Source organism: Parus major, chromosome 6 (assembly GCF_001522545.3).
Source record: "Parus major isolate Abel chromosome 6, Parus_major1.1, whole genome shotgun sequence".
In the NCBI taxonomy this organism is placed as follows: domain Eukaryota; kingdom Metazoa; phylum Chordata; class Aves; order Passeriformes; family Paridae; genus Parus; species Parus major.
Genome location: NC_031775.1, coordinates 24,408,005 through 24,425,945, shown reverse-complemented (window position 1 = coordinate 24,425,945; position 17,941 = coordinate 24,408,005). Strand labels below are relative to the sequence as shown.

The 17,941-nt window shown below is 43.2% G+C and overlaps 1 protein-coding gene across 2 annotated transcripts in view; it reads right to left on the bottom strand.

The window, feature by feature from the left end:
• MXI1 (MAX interactor 1, dimerization protein) overlaps positions 1-17,941 on the bottom strand; it is a 56,534-nt gene that overhangs the window by 21,670 nt on the left and 16,923 nt on the right. For both annotated transcript variants that reach the window (XM_015633043.2, XM_015633044.3), the window contains exon 3: positions 7,774-7,803. In XM_015633043.2, the coding sequence (XP_015488529.1) occupies positions 7,774-7,803 (30 nt within the window). The remainder of the gene's footprint in view (positions 1-7,773; positions 7,804-17,941) is intronic.

Here is a 17,941-nt window from a genome sequence, read left to right as displayed (position 1 = left end):
AAAAAAAGAGAAAAAGCATTCAAGCTTTGCAAAAGCTTTTCATTTTTCCCTAAATAAGTCATGTTGCTTTATGAATGTACTCTCAAAGGTAAATAATTAACAGGCAAGAGGGACAGAAAATCTTATTACACAGCTAATGGGAAGTGATGCTCAGGCAGCAGTGTACCCATAAAGTACAGCTTCAAAGGACAGCCCCTAGGCTTCCTTAATGGAATACTGGGCTGAAAACCTGACTCATGCAGGGATCCCTCTGCATTCCTCCAGACTCAGACAAATCCAAAATCTTTATCTGAGATTCAACCTACATCTAACAGGCTCAAGTCTCTTTCACCTCTGAAAAACAGGATACTTCAATCTTGCATAGGCACAGTAAGGAACAACCACAAAGAGCACTAGGTAGAGATGATCTCTATTTTCACACAAATTCAATCTCCCAAGGACAGAAGGAACACTGGTAGATGACAACCATCTACTGCTATGTTCTGCCATGGCCCTGATGTAGCCCTGTCCATGTTATCCATTTGTTTCAATGTGAGGAGAATTCCTGACCCTTGATTGCACATTGCCTATTATTGCTTAATTGTTTCATGGTTTTCTCATGCACTGTTCAGGAGGAAACCTGTGAGGTCTGTTTGCCCACAGTTATGCAAACTACTCAGGGTGACCAGCACCACTTGCAGCCAGGCAAGAACCACAGCAATTGCAAGATGAAGCCCTTCTCTACTTTTCCAGACAAGGTTGTGAACACCTGTCACACACTTGAATTTACCATCACAGAAGCCAAAACTAGAAATTAGACCACACTGCTGCCTCCCAAAGCAGCAAATGTGCCTCCACTTTGTGTCCCTCTTCTCTTTCCTTATGGGTGAAGGTGTCATGCAGCACCTCCTGGCCCTGGCCAACACTGAAGGGACACAAGGACACTGAGAGGGACACAAGGACACTGAGAGGGACACAAGGAGTGAGCATGAAACTTTGAAGGAAGGTGGAACAGGGGAAACTTGTGTGAAGGAGAGAAAAGGCAAGCAGCTGGCCAGAGATGTGGATCAATGGAGCAAAGGACAGGGTCAATGCAAACTTGTCCCTGCTCCTTTTCTTCATCCAGGCACCAGCTGTATCCATGTTCCTGCTTCTCACCTGGCAGAGGTAACACCAGAAGACACCTGAGACCATCTCACTCTTCCCATCTTGCCTTGGAATATAAGGTTAGAGGTTATCAAAGCTGTCATACTTTGGTAAAAATGGGTCACATACAGGAAAGAGAACAAGAGCATGTTTCCTTCATTTCCTATCCCACTTCCTTTGGTTATTCCAAGTCTGCACAGGCTAAATTATTTCATGTAACAGATGTAGACCAACACATACAACTCCAACTTCTGTCCCAAGAGTACAAGGTCCTGAAATTTGTCATTAACAGGTGATCTGTCTCAAAATTATATTCCTGTTACCTCGTCTTCCCTACAACAGGAATTCCCAACTGGCTTTTAGCTAGCAATGCTTTTAGGCCCACAAGCAATCTTAGTCACTTGAACAAGAAAAGTTGTTGCATCAGGACTGCTGGCTCTCAGCACCTCAAAGAGCACCCTGGGAATAAAAAAAAAACAACAAAAAAGCAAGCCTACAAAGCCTCCAGAGATCCATTTAGGAGAGAGATGGTAAGTACAGAGCCATGACATGACTGAAAATGGAAATAGGAAAGCTGAATGCCTGACTTCCTGCTTCCTACCTGGAGCCAGAGGTCCAAGATCACTGATTACAGAGGGCATTTGCCCAATCTTTATAATTTTTTGAGGACAGCCATAAATATACAGAACTGGAGAGGGTTCAGCCTGAAAGAAAACCATGGCAATGCACCCAAGCAGAAAACTGAGGATGCAAGTTTGGGAAGAGATTCAGGAACCACAGCTGGCAAATATGCACTCCAAATCAGACTGGTGACCTCTCATTTGGTGCAGAGACCTGACTGCAGAGAATGTTTCTTTCGAAGATGGGGGCTTCCTCTCAAGTCTCCCTTCTGGGAGGCAGGACGTTGAAAGGATTCTCAACATCGGACCATTATGACAAGGCCAAGCAGATTGTGCTGACAGTTCTTGCTACAACACGGGAGAAAAAGACATCAGAAAGTGTCCCAAACACATCTAGGGCTTTGCGATAAATATCTGTTTCTGAAAAATGGCTTATAACAGTGATTTTGTTGTGCAACATTGTTGAAACAAAAACATTTTTCTTTGTGACAGTTTATCCAAAATAGCGGTATTGTTCTTTTTCGTCTTCTTTCTTCAACAGCTATTGGATTCCTAAGGGAGGTGCAGAGATCTGGGAGCAGAAAGGATGATAGATAGGAATGCATACATTCTTCACTGCATCACTTTGAATAATAAAATAAATCATATTGAAACTAGAAATTCCTATATGAGCAGTACTAAAGGACTTGCAATAAAATGTGGATCATTTTGTTTCATTCAAATCTTGGCATGGAGACTAGCTGTCCCTTTGCAGCAGCTGTACTCAGAGTTCAGAATGTTCAACAACCCAGTCACTGTAAAATCAAGCCTTTGCAGACTTTCAGTTGTAAGTGAATCAAAATGGTGCTTCTGCCCAACAGGGCACTTTAATGAGCAAGTGTGGGGGTCAGCCTTCCCCAGTTACACCAGTGACTGGTGAGTTCTCAGAGCAATGCAAAGAAATAGCAAAAGGCAGACTGACACTAAGTAATACTGGCTGAGCCTGAACATACCCAGAAAGAAAGGCTCTCTGACAGCCTTACTCCAAAAACCACCAGCTTCACCATCTCCAGGTTAAGCAGGAACAGGAACAGAGAAACATGCTGCAGCTCTGTAGAAAATTGTTAGTCCCAGCTGAAAACAGAGGCATCTGTCATCCAAACAACAGAGTTGAAGACAGCTAACTACCTCCAGCTCTTGTTCCACACTGGCCTTGGAGACAGCAGAGTTTAGCTACAGTTCCCACAAGGAGCAGTGCATGCTCTGACCTTTGGATGTGTCAAAGAAAGATGCATGCTCAGCTGTGTTGGACACGGTCTGACTGCTGCAAGGAACACCACAGGTTCCAAGTTTTATTAATGAGGAAAACAATATGTACTGTCAACGTTTGCGACATGAAGTTAGCATGAAAACAAAGCCCACTCCAGAGAACAAATGAAATTTACTGGATTAGTTTCTTGTTCCAGCTCTCCTGATAAATAGCACTGAACTCAACACCACATTGATTAGTTGGTTCAAGACAAACACTGATCAGATTGCCTTGGCAAGTATATATAGCACTACAAAAGCACAATCATCCTTGTCTATTCAGAGTAGCAAGGATTCACCATACTTTCATTTCCCTTCCCCCTATCTTTCCCAGCCTAGACAGATTGTCTGCACTGTTTCAAAGCCCTACATTAAATGCTCTTCCTAAGAGACACTCAAAGCCCTTGTTTTAATGAAACAGAACCAAATGGTGCAAATGCTGCAGAGTCTCAGAAGGCCCCTGTGTTTCAGTGCAAGCTGACCTAGGTCATGGTTCTCTCCTCAACATTCAGTAGGGTGTTTTCTTTATCTTATCCACTACCTCAGATAGGCACCCGAGCACAACAGTCAGCTCTGGGTGAGAAACCGCCTTGGAGAACCACTCTGCAATAAACAGTCTCTCACGTCAAAGAAAGAGTGGGTGAAGATGGGGGATTCTGGTAAGAGTCAAGCTAAAAACCACAGTACTTGGTCCTTGCTATGTGTTTGTCTTCTTTGCTTCCGATCATCTCAAAAGATAACAGAGAAAGGATGTTACACCACTTCACTCTGTGCTTTTACACGAAGCAAACTTTCAGCAACTTGGTTTAGAAGTTTGTCTCCTTTAGACTTTTTCCTTTTTCTTTCTAAATGATGTATTTTTGCAGAGCTACAAATTCTGCAAGATCTTCAGAAAATTCTATTTTCAGTGATCCTGAGGTCTCTTTACCTCCTTGAATCCATCTTTTGTTTGAATTGAATTATTGTTACCGTAAGAAAAATATGCTCTCATAACTCATTCTTCACCCAATTACTCAGCTTTGTTTTCCTTCCTTCTGCTGTATTACAAAGCAATCACCATCAAAACCTAATAGAACAATGTATGATATACAGAAAAATGCTGGTGTTTTTCTTTGTTTTTTATTTTTTAAATCTGATCAATAGCATTACAAAACTCTTTCTTGCTCTGTCAGGAAACATAACTTTTATGACAGACCACTGTGGTGGTCTACCAGAACTGCCACTTCACAGAGCAGCAGGAAGTCACCTCAGAGCTGTGTGTCTGCCCTTAATACCACACTGACCACATCCTCCTAACACTGGCATGTGTCTAAAATGTTCACAGACAACAGCTAACACCACTATCTGTACAACATACAACATTTACCTTTAGCCTGAATTTAATTTGTTGTCCTTTCTGAGAAAATATTACACTTGCAAAGTTCATCTTTCAGTCACACACTTTATCTTGTTTTCTTTCAGAAAATGGTGAAGTGTTGCTTACACATCAGGTTTTTTGGTAGGTGTGTTAAAGGACTAAAAAGTATAATTTTAGTTATGTATTGCAGCAGATGAGAAGAATGCTGGTTTCTTGTTTAAACGCAAGCTATGACTCATCCTGAGCAGAGATAAACTGAAACACATACCCATTAGATAAAATTTTTCAGTGTGAGGATTAATGACAGATAATAAGTATAAATTAACTTTAATCTTTTACAACAAATGAAGTCCCTTATATAAATGTCACTGCAATCTTTTCAAATAAAAAAAAACCCAAATCAAAGCCAGAAGAGGAGTCATTTAAATATTACAGCTAGTTTTTGGTACCAAATCAAACAGCTCCTTAGCAGAACCAGTGGAGTTTCTGGAGCAAAGTATTTTCAAGCAGTAGACCTTAAAAATTGTTTTAATATTTTAAAATATATTTTTATGGGGTTTTCTACATTAAAGGGGTATATATTAAAACATCATTGGCTTTGCAATACTTAGTCCAAGCTAAATCACATATTCAAAAAGAAAAAGAGCATTTTGTTTTACTAATACTCTCTTGCTACTGCTTGAAACAAACCCTCTGTAATTGTTGAATGGGTTAAACCAAAATTTAACTGAACATAAGAAGACTGCTGTTCACAGACAAGAAGGGAAAAAAACAGAGTCAGAGACCTAATAGTGGACAATTTTGAAAATTATAGTGTGTGTCAATAATAGAGATAACAGTGAGATTCAGAAGGAATAATCTCAAATAATAGGGGAAATGAGCACCTGTCAGCCACAAAGCCATTAGTATCAGGGCTTTTATATTTGCAACAGTTAAGTCTGGAGACACTGACAAACTTAACAACACAGCAAATAAAACATGGAGCTGGAGAACACAGGAAGCAATCCCCCTCACTCAGAAAACACTGCTGTAGAGTTTGAAAATAAATGCTTCCAGTATGAAACTCACTGCCCAAATCACTGGTAATGAACACTGCAAACACAGCAAAGGCACCACAGTGTCTAGCTGGGTTTGCAGATGTGGGTAGCTGATCAAGCTATAACATCTTAATCAAGGGACAGACGATCCCAAACCAGGAACATCAGATTTCTGATCAAAGTTCCCAGATATTGGAGTTCGCCTGTACAGAACAACCAATGTGATCATATGTGTGCCCTTCCCAGAAGGATGAAAACCAAAGGCTTGTAAAACCATGTCTGAGACAGACCTGGAATACAGTGCCCCGGAATGGGAAGCCCTGGAGGAAAGACCTTGCTGAGAAGGCTGATGGTTAGGAATCTTCAGCCTGGAGCAGGAGGGGACTAAGGAGAATAACAGACAAAAGGAGAGGAAGAGAGAGATATTATACCAGCGGAGAATGGAAGGACAAATTCTGCAGCAATCAAACACCTTGTCAATATTCAGGAACAGGTGACATAAGAGGAAGCTCATGCAATAACACTCCTGTCATGAGTAACACTTCTTGACATGCTAGTCAATAGTCAATCCTTATGGTATCCCCACCTCAGATAATATTACTGTCCTCAGCTAAAGACAGGGAGTCAAGGCAGAAACTTCCTCAACTCACATAGACAACTGGTACTCAGCACATCCCAACCCCATCAGTCCATAGCTGTCCTTAGCTGGACAGTAAGTACGCAACACTGGCTGCTAAGATATCACCCACACGGAATTTGAAGTTTTTCCACCTGCCTTCAGGCTAGAAGATGATCACATATTCATGCAAACTTGGCCAATGTGATAGGACCAGCCTGGTACAGGGAAAGATGGAGACAGCTCTGCTCTAAAGCTGTACTGAGTGCAAGCAGCATTTGCAGTAACAATTAGATATGCAAATAAGCACATTGAAGATTAGTAACGGTTTACTGTTGTCATGGAGAAAATAGCACCTTCAGTTCTGGGTCAGACCCAAGGACTACATTTTCTTCCCCTCATTGGTAAACAGAACTGGAGAGAGCATGGGAAAACCCAGGAGCCAACACTCCTCAGCACAGCTCTGCCTGTGACTGGAGAGGCTGAAGCTCAGGGAGCAATATAACCCGAATAAAAACCCTCACTGCATCAACTCAGAGAGACAAGACCATGGCAACTCTGTAGATACTCAAAAATACCATGAGGTAGAAGCACAGGCTGGAAGAAAACACCCACACCATGCAAAGACCAAGCTGCTTCCCAGCATTGCTGCTGCTAGGGGGAGGCAGATGTGGGGGAAACTGAGGGCAACACAATTCATGAAGTACTCAGCTCCAATTCTCTTGAAGCCACATGGGAAGATCTTGTCTGAATGAAAATACACACTTGGCTCAAAGCCTCTGTGTGTCTTTGGCCATTCTCACAGTCCTCCCATCCCTTGTTATATGATGGCTAAGAGAGAAGAGGCAATCAGCCTATTTAGACTCAGCTTTCCTTCCCACCCTGGGGGTTTCTTCATAGGAGCAGCTGGCCAGAGCACTGCCTTTGTTACAGCAGCCACAAAAAGCACAGACACCCACCCTCAGCCCCCCTAAAATCCCACAGAAGAGCCAAGATAAGTTTATAATGGAAACCCTGACACAACCTTAACTATAGCATCCTGAATGGAAGGCGATAATCTGATCTGTGTGTGAACTAGCTCCCCTTGTCTCAATGGTATTTGTCTTACTTTAACTCCTGTTACAAAATGGTTGAGTCACATAGCAGAGCCAGCCAAGTAACAAAACTGCAGGGCTTGCTAAAACATCAGATTCAAGAATAAACAGGTGCAATCCTAGAGCAGGTTAGAAGAGTCTCCGCAGGAGTGCCACAGTAGCCAGACCTCCGAGCCTCTGGACAATGATATTCTCTTCTGTGCTACAGAGACTATCACAGCCCAGTGCAGGAGTGGGGGGAGAGGGTGCAGAGCACAGGGCTCTGCCCTTCAGATCATGGTAACACATAGTACCCAGCGCCCAAGAAACCTGATCCCGTAGCAACCTCATGTATGGAAAGGGCCCCAATCAGATTTCACTGTGTCAGGAGAAGAACAGTATTTACTCTGCATACAGATTAGTCACAAAACTGGGTCACTTCTTGCCTTTTCAGAGAGAGGGAAAAAAAACCCAACCAAAAACAAAGCTGCTTTTTCAGATCTTTTTGTGTCTTCCCCCCAACTTTTAAAACTCTATGATGCAGTGTGGTCACTCACAGCTGTCTAAGCTGATCAAACAGCACCTGCATGGGTAAGGTCAAAGCACATTACACTCACTAGGCCTACATTTTTTAGAATCCAGCTCATTAGCTACTTACCGGTTCTTTTCTAGTTCGTTGTGCGTAGACCTGGAAGATAAAAAAAAAAAATTTGGATTAGCCACCTTTGATCTCTGAGCACTAAAGTTCAACTGCTGCAAGCTGTACACATCCCCCCACTGGCACATCACAGTGCAAAGCCGACCAACTACATACATTAAAATCTGTAACCTCATTCTCCTTGCTGGCAAGATGTTCCTTCCCTCCAGTGCAAAAGCTGGTACCCTTATTGCTAAAGGAAATATTCTCTAGAGACTTAAATGCAGACAAAATCCCAAAGAGAGCAATGATTAGAACAAGGGATCAGAGTCTGCCACCTCCAGACTTCTGGTACTGCCACCAACCTAGTACAGGACTGAAGTTGTTCCTGTGCACTTTAGTTTCTTCATTCACCCTATAAAAATATCAGTATCATCTGCTAACACAGGAGCTCATGGAGCACTAATTTGTGCATCAAAGACAGGAGAACCTTCCTTCCAGCAGACCTGGCTCTGTGGGGACAGTCTCTGGAGCCCTTCAGCCATCACATGCCAGATTTAGCCAATTTAGCAGCAGCAGACATGGCCAGCATCTGGGCACAAAATAGGATGGCCAGTACTGCCGTGTTTGCAGACATTGACACTGTGTTGCACATTTAGGATGCCTGGAAACCCCCTGGGGATGGGAACAGCACTGCCACAACACCAGCATGCAGTGAAGTGACCCATAAAGTGACACTGTGACACTTGACAAAGGAGGGAGCTTTGTCTTTATACCTGCCCACCACATCAAGCACACTGCCAGCATTCCTTAATTTAGAGCTTTGCAGCTTGAAAATGAAACCAACTAGAAACAAAGGGGAAACAGGCAAGCTCATTCTCCTTGCCTCTGTGATCATAGAATAAGTGGCTAAAAAAGTTTAAATCCATTCAGGATTTCTATCTAACCCAGGTAAGGTTGTTGAGGATTATTTAAAAGGATAGCCATTTGTCCAACATTTCTCTTTAACAGAAGGTCACCTTAAAATAAGAGTAAAAAGAACCCAAGAGCTTAATAAAAAGGATCTATTTTCTCTAATTTGGCATCACATTTCTTCCGGAGCTCTGAGAAGATTATCCTCTATCCCCCATCTGGAGAATCCCACAGAGAATTCTACAATTAGAGAACTGAATGGAGGATGTGCTCCAAGGGAAACCCTGTCATAATTAAATGCTTCTCCAAAAAAAGGAAGGAGGAGCACCTAACAGGTGTTAGAACCTCATTGAAAATGATGAATAAACTGTGGATGTCTGCAAAAAACAAGGTAAATGAGTCTTAGCTGACCATGGCTGAGAGCAGAGGAAAAACAGAATGTTACCATATACCTGTGCAATCTACCCTGCTCATTATGGGATACCCTAAAGGCAAGGCACGCTATAGTCAAACACCTCATGTTGAGAAGACTCCTCAATTCCCTCCCAAAAGAAGTGGATGCCTTCACCCTGGTTCCCAGGAATCAGAAATGTCAACATAATATTTAGTCCAGAAAACCTCACAAACCCACATGCCTCCCCTCACACTCCCAAGTCTAAACCAGCAAAATCCGTTTGTCCAGGCAACTTGAACCCAAATGAACTCATCAGGACTGAGCTGAGACCCATTAGAACCACTGCACATATGTAGTTTGAAACATGCTTATTGTTCTTTTTTACTGTATGGTCTTGCAGGAGACTGTGCACTCTTCTTGGCTACGACATTAGCAGTTATAAGGCCAAAGATATGCAATGGCTTGAATTCCTATATTATATCGAGCCAATTACCAAGGCCAGAACTGAGAGAACAAAGTTTGGCCCACTGCTGTGAACAAAATTAAAACAGCAGGTTCTCCTTATTCCTCTCTCACAGGAGACTCTTTATTACCTATCTGCCTTCTGATGAACAAGACAACTGAGAGAGGTCACAGGCTTTTCACCAAGTCAGGAAATATTCGCTGTGACTTTTAACCATGTCTGTGGCAGGGAAAAAAAAGCAACCCCCCCAACACCTTCCCACTGAAGCTGAATGTAAACAAAAGAATCTCAGCAGCATTTAATGAATCCTACAGGGAGGCTTCTTCTCTTACCTGCCTATGTTTTGCTTAGTCTCATTGGGGACCATTTGGAAAAGTTTTAATTTTTTATTTCACCCAAATTTAGGAAAAAAGTCCAGCACTGCTCCCCACTATCACCATTCATTAACTCATATTTTCTGCAACAGTTTCCTTTTGCTTGGACAATACATAAAGGAAAAAAAAAAACCTCTCTCTTCTATTTATGATTAATTTCATTTTCTATAGCTCCTAATCTAAAGACTAGTTTTTACCCCTCATCTTTGGGCTGCAAGTGTTACTAAGATTTATTTGGAGTCAAACAAGGAAGTGCTGTCAGTGAAGTGGAAAAATTGGAGGAACCTCTACTGATACAACTAGAAAAAGAAGTACAGAAACAAATGTAACTGGATCTCTTTAAGTGAGCTGGTCTTATCATCCACTGAGAACTCAGAGACTATCAGCAGACTGAAATCAAGGCCTCATCCTTGTGCACCATCACCGGCTTTTTGATGGGTACAGCATGAACATCACAGCCGAAAACTATTGCCAAAACTTGGGGAACACTCTGCTTGTACAACAGCAAGTAACCAGTGTACTCAGAGTGACACCGCTGTGCTGCTGCTGACAGCCACAGCCTCTGTCACCCACTGAAACAAGGACACTGCTGCTGAGCATGGACCACCAACAAGGGGAATTCACATCCCTGCTGTCAGGTGGGCAGGGCAAGCAGAACCTGCAAAGCTGAAACCAGAGCCAGGCGGGTATGAACACATTCAGAGGGGAAAACAAAAGACCAAGCACATGTACTGGCACTGCTCAAAATGTCAGCTGTAATTTAAAAGTAGCTCAAACACTAGCCGTCTGCAGGGTCCTCATTTAAGAGTCAGGTTTCTATAGCTGGTTCTTTAACAGTCAATTTAAAACACCCAAACTGATAACTACTCCTAAAAACTGAAGAAATGTTATTAAGGAGGAGGACCCTGCTCACTGCATTTTGAAAACAGCTTGGAAAAAGATCAAGAATGAGTTTCAGAAGCTTAAGATAAAGGAGCCAAGCAAACAACAACAAAAATAGCAGAGCAGTCCCTGTCAAGATTTTAAGTGACAAAAAGTTGAAAGAGGACAAACTCAAGTTATCCCAATTTACCCCAAATACCTGAAACTGCATCCAAAATAGGAAGAAAGAGGGGAACAGAAATTGTCAGTCATTCTAATTTAAGGTCAAATGCAACAACCTTTTTGTGCTGGTTACAGTGATACTGCCTGCAACCCTGCTATCCAACACAGTAACAAGATGTTGCTGAAACATTAAGCTACACTGAAGTCCCCCAGTAAATGAAAAACTTTAATTAATTTGGGACTTTACGCCATTTTCTTTATTTAAATAAAATCTCTTCTACCAGGGCAGAGGCAGACAAACTTAGACCAGGCACAGGTAAGGCAACATAACTAACTGCAGAAAGGAAACAAGCTCTCAAAAGCACTGAATTCATTTGTCATTGGGGTTTTTACTGTAATTAAAATCAAAGCTGCCATATGACATTAAACACAGCTGACCTTTTTTTATTGATAAATGGGCCAATACATGCATTTGCAGAACATCTGCATTTTGGTTTGGGTTCTCAGTGAGGTAACTATTTTCTATTGAGGAAACCATAGCCCTCGAGAGCCTGTCCTACGTAATACACAGATGGCATTTAGACCCAATGATCCTGTCATCTCTCTTGAACCTGATAATCTTCCTGCCTGTATTTGGCATCAGCTCCTGGCTCCAGAGGAGTCCAGGACTCCAAGAGCTCCGTCTGCACCACAACAGATAGACTGTTGTTTCAGGAGGTGCTGCTGGCCATAACTAAGGGCCCTCTTCCAGTACATCCTTAATGCCTACACAGATCCAGGGCTTCTCCTCCAAATTCACTCACCCCACTCAGATTTATCAAGAGTTTAATAATGAAATAAATATCCCACCATTTGTGGGATATTTGTGAAAATTAGGGTACAGTTACCTGCATTATGTTTAGCAAAACAAGAACATTCATCTGCAGACCAGGCAGCTGCCTTTCTGTCTTACTTCTCTCAGGTTTCAGCTACTTTTCCTGCTTATGCATCATCACATGACATACAAGCTCATTCTTCTTCATCTCACAGACCCTTCCCACCTTCTGGCTCTGCTGACACCCATTCACTGGGCCACTAAATTCCCCTGCAGGAAATGTCTTCTGTTCCCCAAGCCAAGAATAACCAACCCTTCTGAAACCAGTGCACTACATTACTGCTCTCTTTTATGCAAGTTCTTCCTCAAAAATGACAAAATAAAATAATAGAAAAGAAGGGTGATCAACAGCTTTTTTACATTTTAAATCCATCTATGTCCACAAAACAGAACTTAGTGGCTGAAGACCCCCAGTGTTTTGCCAGGGCTCCAAGTGGATCAACACCATAGTAGCTTATGAAGCCAGTGCAGAAGCAAGCCTGGGAAGCCCACAAAGAACCTTCACCAGCAGCAGCACATGAGGCTTCCATCCCAATGGCAAGACAAATGAAAGCTGCACAAGAGTTAACTCTTCCTGCCCAGATAGAGATGCTCAAGGGCTCTTTCTAAGTGAGCTGTGAGCATACCTTACCTCTGGGAGGCCCAGAAGTCTGGTCCTCAGAGAGCTGCAGGGGAGCCTTGGGAACATAGCAACTTATGGTACTCAGCACTGCCATGAGCTCCTACAGTGAGGAGAAGCAAGATGCAGCTGAACAGAAGATGGCACAGCCGGAGAAGGAGTCCTTCTGCTGCCACCCTTATGCCCTTAGCAAGTAGCAGCCTCAAGTCTAACAAGAACATCACCTCAGCCTTGCATATCAGCAAATCTAACAAAACATTTCCTTCCAAGCAATACCAGAGACAAAAGTTATCTTAAGCCATTACTACCTCATGATCCCCTACACTGTCTGGCCTTGAGATCCAGGGTAAATTCTTCTCCACGAGGAGTTGAGGTGAGGGGATGGAACAGACTGTTTCACCTTCTCACTGACGTCAATGGAGATGCACCAGATTAACCTGGCCCCAAACTCTGGCTAGTTTTTCTGTCGCTCTTAGATGGACACGGTATCAGATTCCTCCTAAGGCTCTGATCAAAGCTGTTTTCCCAGGATCAAGCCAGACTCTTTCCAAAGTTCACATTCTCCGTCTCCAACAGAGAAGGGAACGCAGCCGTACTGGCATCTGTTCATGTTTGTTCATCTTTGGAAAAGGAGAAATGGCCCCACGGTCTGTTTTCAGCTCAAAGAGTGGAAGAGAGCTCTTACATGTGGTTCACAACTGTAGAAAGTCTCCTACCCCTGGGTTTCTACACAGTATTGGGAAAGTCTCCTGCAAGACTCAGTCGAAACAACTTTTAAAAGTATACTGCATACTTTCCTTAAAGAAGTAAATGTATTCAAAGTCACCTACAGTATTTACACAGCCTCTCTAAATTTGGTACTTGCTCCCCATAACCATTATTCCTGTTTGCAACATTTCAAAATTAAGTCTTCCATAGTACTTTTTATGCAGGGGGACACCACCAACACAGAGAAATTAGAAATAATTTTCCCAAGGTCACACAAGAAACCTGTAGCAGAGCAGGGTACTTAATTTGGGTTCCCTGAACCCCAGGATAAGGTAGCTGTTCTCAGGCATCCCAGAGACAGCTAACATGAACACTTGTGCCATCTGACTCTTGGGTCAAATACCCCCAAAAAATCATGTAACCATTGCAAAGTGTAAGTGGGAAAGTGAGAAAAAACAACAACCCAAACCTAAACCAGCCTTGATGTCTTGCCCACTGTCTGCCAAGCAGGCTAACCTGATGCTCAACCACCACTGTACAAAGTGCCAGAAAACAATCTAAACTGGGAGCCAACAACAAAGCAGCATTTATTTACTGGTAAAACTTAACCAGCAGACATATCAGACATAACCCTCAGCTGGGGAAGCAACATTGTTCTGTTGGTGCATGTTCTGCTTTTTCAGCACATGGGAGAAAAGAGTAGGAAGACAGCTCCTCCTTGCTGAGTGAGAGTTTATCCCAGTTCCAGAGCTGAGCTCCCCCAAATCAGACTAACATCCTAATAAGCAGCACAAGGTGGCACTCTGCAGGGAAAGGTTTTCCAAGCCAGGATATGTAACAGCAGGAATGTTGTCTGCATTCAGTGCTGCAGTCTGGGGCCAGTAAAGAAGTCCCCAGCTGGCTTCCCTCCCCACTGTGCAGGCTGGGAGCAAGTGTGCTGGTGTGGGCTTTTTGCTGCACCACCTGAGACCCTACATGCTCATCCTAGCCCCAAATGCTAGGAGAAAACTGTCCTCATGCAGGGCCCTGCACGGCCAAGAGGAACTGGGTTTGCTGAACAAGCAGCTATTCAATATTTTGTTTTCTCTTCATTGTTCAACGTGTGGCCTCAAGCCAAGCCCTGCTCTGAATACAGAACTGGTGCTTTCCTTACAGCTTTTCGACAGGCTCACTGAGAGCAGTGGCTGGGCAGTTCAAAAGCACATTTATTGTCATGCATCCTCACTTTCCAAACTGGAAGAAACAGAGAAATCAGAATTGCATCTTCATGTACCTCTGAGCACTATGGTGAAGACCCCCAAGGACCTGGTTTTCTGGGCCACTTTACATGTTCTAAACACAAGTCCTGCTGGTGCCCCCTCTGGCTGTGCACCACCAGCACTTCCACAGTCCAGATCTCAGGCTCCTATCTTGGAAATGATCAGTGTGAGGAATAGACAGTTTGGGTTCTCCCATAACAAGCTGGCCCTGAAAGGAGCTTGCTGACTGGACACCGGGCAGCTAACAGCTTCTACACAGCAGCCAAGAGTGAAGCAAGTTCTCTAAAGTGGTATTCATTGTTCCATTTGTCTGCTTTCTAACTTCTGCCACAAGTGAGCAAAAGTCCTACAGAAACCACTTCCTTCTCTTCCCAGCCCACAGCTAACCACGTCAAAAGGGGCTGGTACACACAGATCAGAGACAAAGGCTGATGTAAGCTCACTTGGTGAAGTACCTTAGCCATTTCAGCAGAGAAACCCTATTCCATTCCCCTTAGACATGCAGCAGACAGTATCTTCTGTAACAGTTTGGAACTTGGACAATTCAGGTAGATTCTCACATCAGGAAAAATAATATTTTTGCCTTTACCAAGGCAAAATTTCTGTCTGTGATCCATGGTGCAAGGGAGTTTGAGCTTCTTGTAAACAGATTATAGCTTTTTTTTTTTTTTTTAACTACATTGAGAAAATTGTGTATTTCATCTCCTGCTGAAGAAAAATGTCACCATGGCACTTCCAAGCTCTCCCATGAACAAGGAAGAGCATGACAAGGAATGAGAACAGAAAAATACAAATACTTCTTTATGTGGTTCCTGTCCTGCTGACTTCCAGCAGGATATGTGAGTCTCACTACCTCACGACTTGTCCCTTCCAAGGCCACATCAGAACCAGTATCCCAGTTCCTGGTACCTGCATTGCAGTGGTTCACAGAAAAAGAATAAAGACACAGGAGGCAGTTTTCAAATCTACCTAGAAAACTTAGGAGCTTAATTCTCATCTTCTTTCAAACAGTTACAAGCTCCAAAACATCTATACTGCTTCCAGAAAACAGGATTAGAAAAGTGTGTGCATTACCCCAACGTACAGATGGTGGGAACCATATAATGTGCAGATGGTAGGACCCATGTAGGTCATCTGACGTGCCCAGATCGTGCAGCCTTTCGGCAGCAGACTCAGGAAATGATCCAAGGGCCCAGCATGCCAGGCCCTTGCCCTATACCATGCTTCTTCCCACACATAACATTACCCTTTTGAGGAAGATGGTCATTTCCAGAAATAGCCTAGGCAGTGTCCTCTACAGTGCAGCAGTCTGTTTGGGGAACATGTACTTCTCTGCAAACACGCATCTTCTGCCCTCAAGAAACTGCCTTCAGATGCACTGGGGAAAATGAGGCTTTTTAAGTAAACACCACCTGACTGAACTGCGCTTTGTTTGAAAAGAAACTGATGGCATTTGTATGGCTGTGGGCCAGGCCAGACTTCCTTCACTTCTATTTAGGCTTGTTAGTTATTTCTCATGTTACAACTATACTGCTGCAATACTGTGCCTGGAGATGAAGTCAGGGGAAGTACACTTTAAAACAGGAAAATAAATTGACACTACTGTTAGCTACATGTTCTACTAGGGAAACTGAGGCACAAAGACTCCACAGGCTGTAAGAAAATCAGGAAGAGAACCCAGTTGTCCTTATGTCTGGGACTGTATTCTCTTAACAGGGACACACTCACCCAGCATTTGGGAGATCCATGGAAAAGAAAGGCTGAGAAAAATTCGATTTCCTCTGTTCTTACAGTTCTGGCCCACAAGCAGCACCAACTAACATGAAGGCTGCAAGGTGGCTACCTCCCACAGCTCCCAGATGGCCAGGCTGCTTGTGAAGCAGTTCATGAACTGCTGCACTTTGTAGCCTCACTGTTGAAAGCAAACCAGAACCGGTACCATGTTACCTTACCATGCCTAAATGCTGCTTCAGTGCTGCCCAGGCACCTGGGCAATGACCACTGGAGCAGCAGTCCCAACAGCAATCCCAATGTCATCTGTCCTTTTCCACAACTTCTCCCTTCTTGATGGTGGAACAGATGGTAGGAGATAAATGAGAAACTTTCAGAAAATAATCGACTATTTTATGGAGAGGAACTTTAATCAAAACTGAGGCAAAAGAATTGCTCTCAGTCCACATGCCTGTCACAGAGCAAGCAGCAAAGTATAAACAAGTAATTAAGATACTATTGGAAATCATCTAAGGCTACTTCAAACTGGATTCATAAAGCAGCAGAACTGAAGTGAAATCACTTTCATATCAGAGAATGAAAGGACTGAAAGTACAGTAGGAACACAGAAAAGAGAGATGGGAATATATCCAGCAAGATGGAAAAAGCAGGCCTGTTCTCTCTGAGCTAATCAACAAGGCAGTGTCTCATAGAGAAGAGATCCAGGCAAAGGCCAGCCAAGTGCACAGCCCCAGAGACCCACAGCCTCTGATCAAGAGAGCCCAAAATAAGTCAACAAAAACAAATCCTATCTTTGTTGGTTCAAAGAAGGTAGGGAGTAAGAGCCAACACTCTCAGGAGGAGAACAAATAGCAGCCAGTCTTTGAATTTGGGCAGAAGTTTGTCAGAAGGGATCAGGAGATGATGAACAGCAGGAACTCCAACAAGCAAGACAATTAACTCAGCAGCAGGACATTGACCAGTCTGTTTGGGTCAGAAATAGAAATGGATTTGAAAGCTCAATCAGGAGCGAGAAGGGAAAAAGTCAGTCTTACCTACAAACAGGGGAGCAGATGGAGACAACACTACAGGTGACAACCAATTCACTGCTGAGCACAGCACCAGGTCAGGTTAAACAAAAGCATGAAGATAAATCCCTGCATGTGTTGTGGATGAAGCATTACACAGAAAAGATATAAAAAGGGTACAAGTGTGCTGAGATGGGAAAAAAATCAAAACAACTGACAAGGAATACACAATAAACCAGAGAATTGCCTGTACACCAAATTCGATGCAAAGAGAAAACAAGACAATTGCGGGAACAGTTGACCAGATTTGGCCCAAATACCATCCCCACCACCCCAGTACACCATATTTCTCTAGGGGCTGGGTCTAACAAGCTTCACATTTCAAAAGACCCTGAGAACATAAGAACCAAAATGTGAAATTTCCTGTCATCACACCAGCACTGTGATCAGTGATGCAAATCAGCCCAAAGCAGCTGCAGCACAGCACTAACTGGGCAGTGCTGCAACACGAACAGCATGAGCCCTAACTCCCACTGCTGCAAAACAGCACAGTCCTGAAGAGGATTCCCCCAAATCTGGGAGGACAAAGGGATCATGAGCCTTCAGCCACACACAGTGATACTTCACAGCAGACAGATGCTGCAGCAGAGAATTACAGCTCAGTTGCAGATAACATCAACAACTGGGCCTACTTCTAGTTTACACAAAGGCCTCTTTGCACAACATGGATTGTCTAAAGAGAACACAAATTACATTTTACAACTACTGAAAGTACAAAGTATAAATTGAGCCTAGATTTGTAGG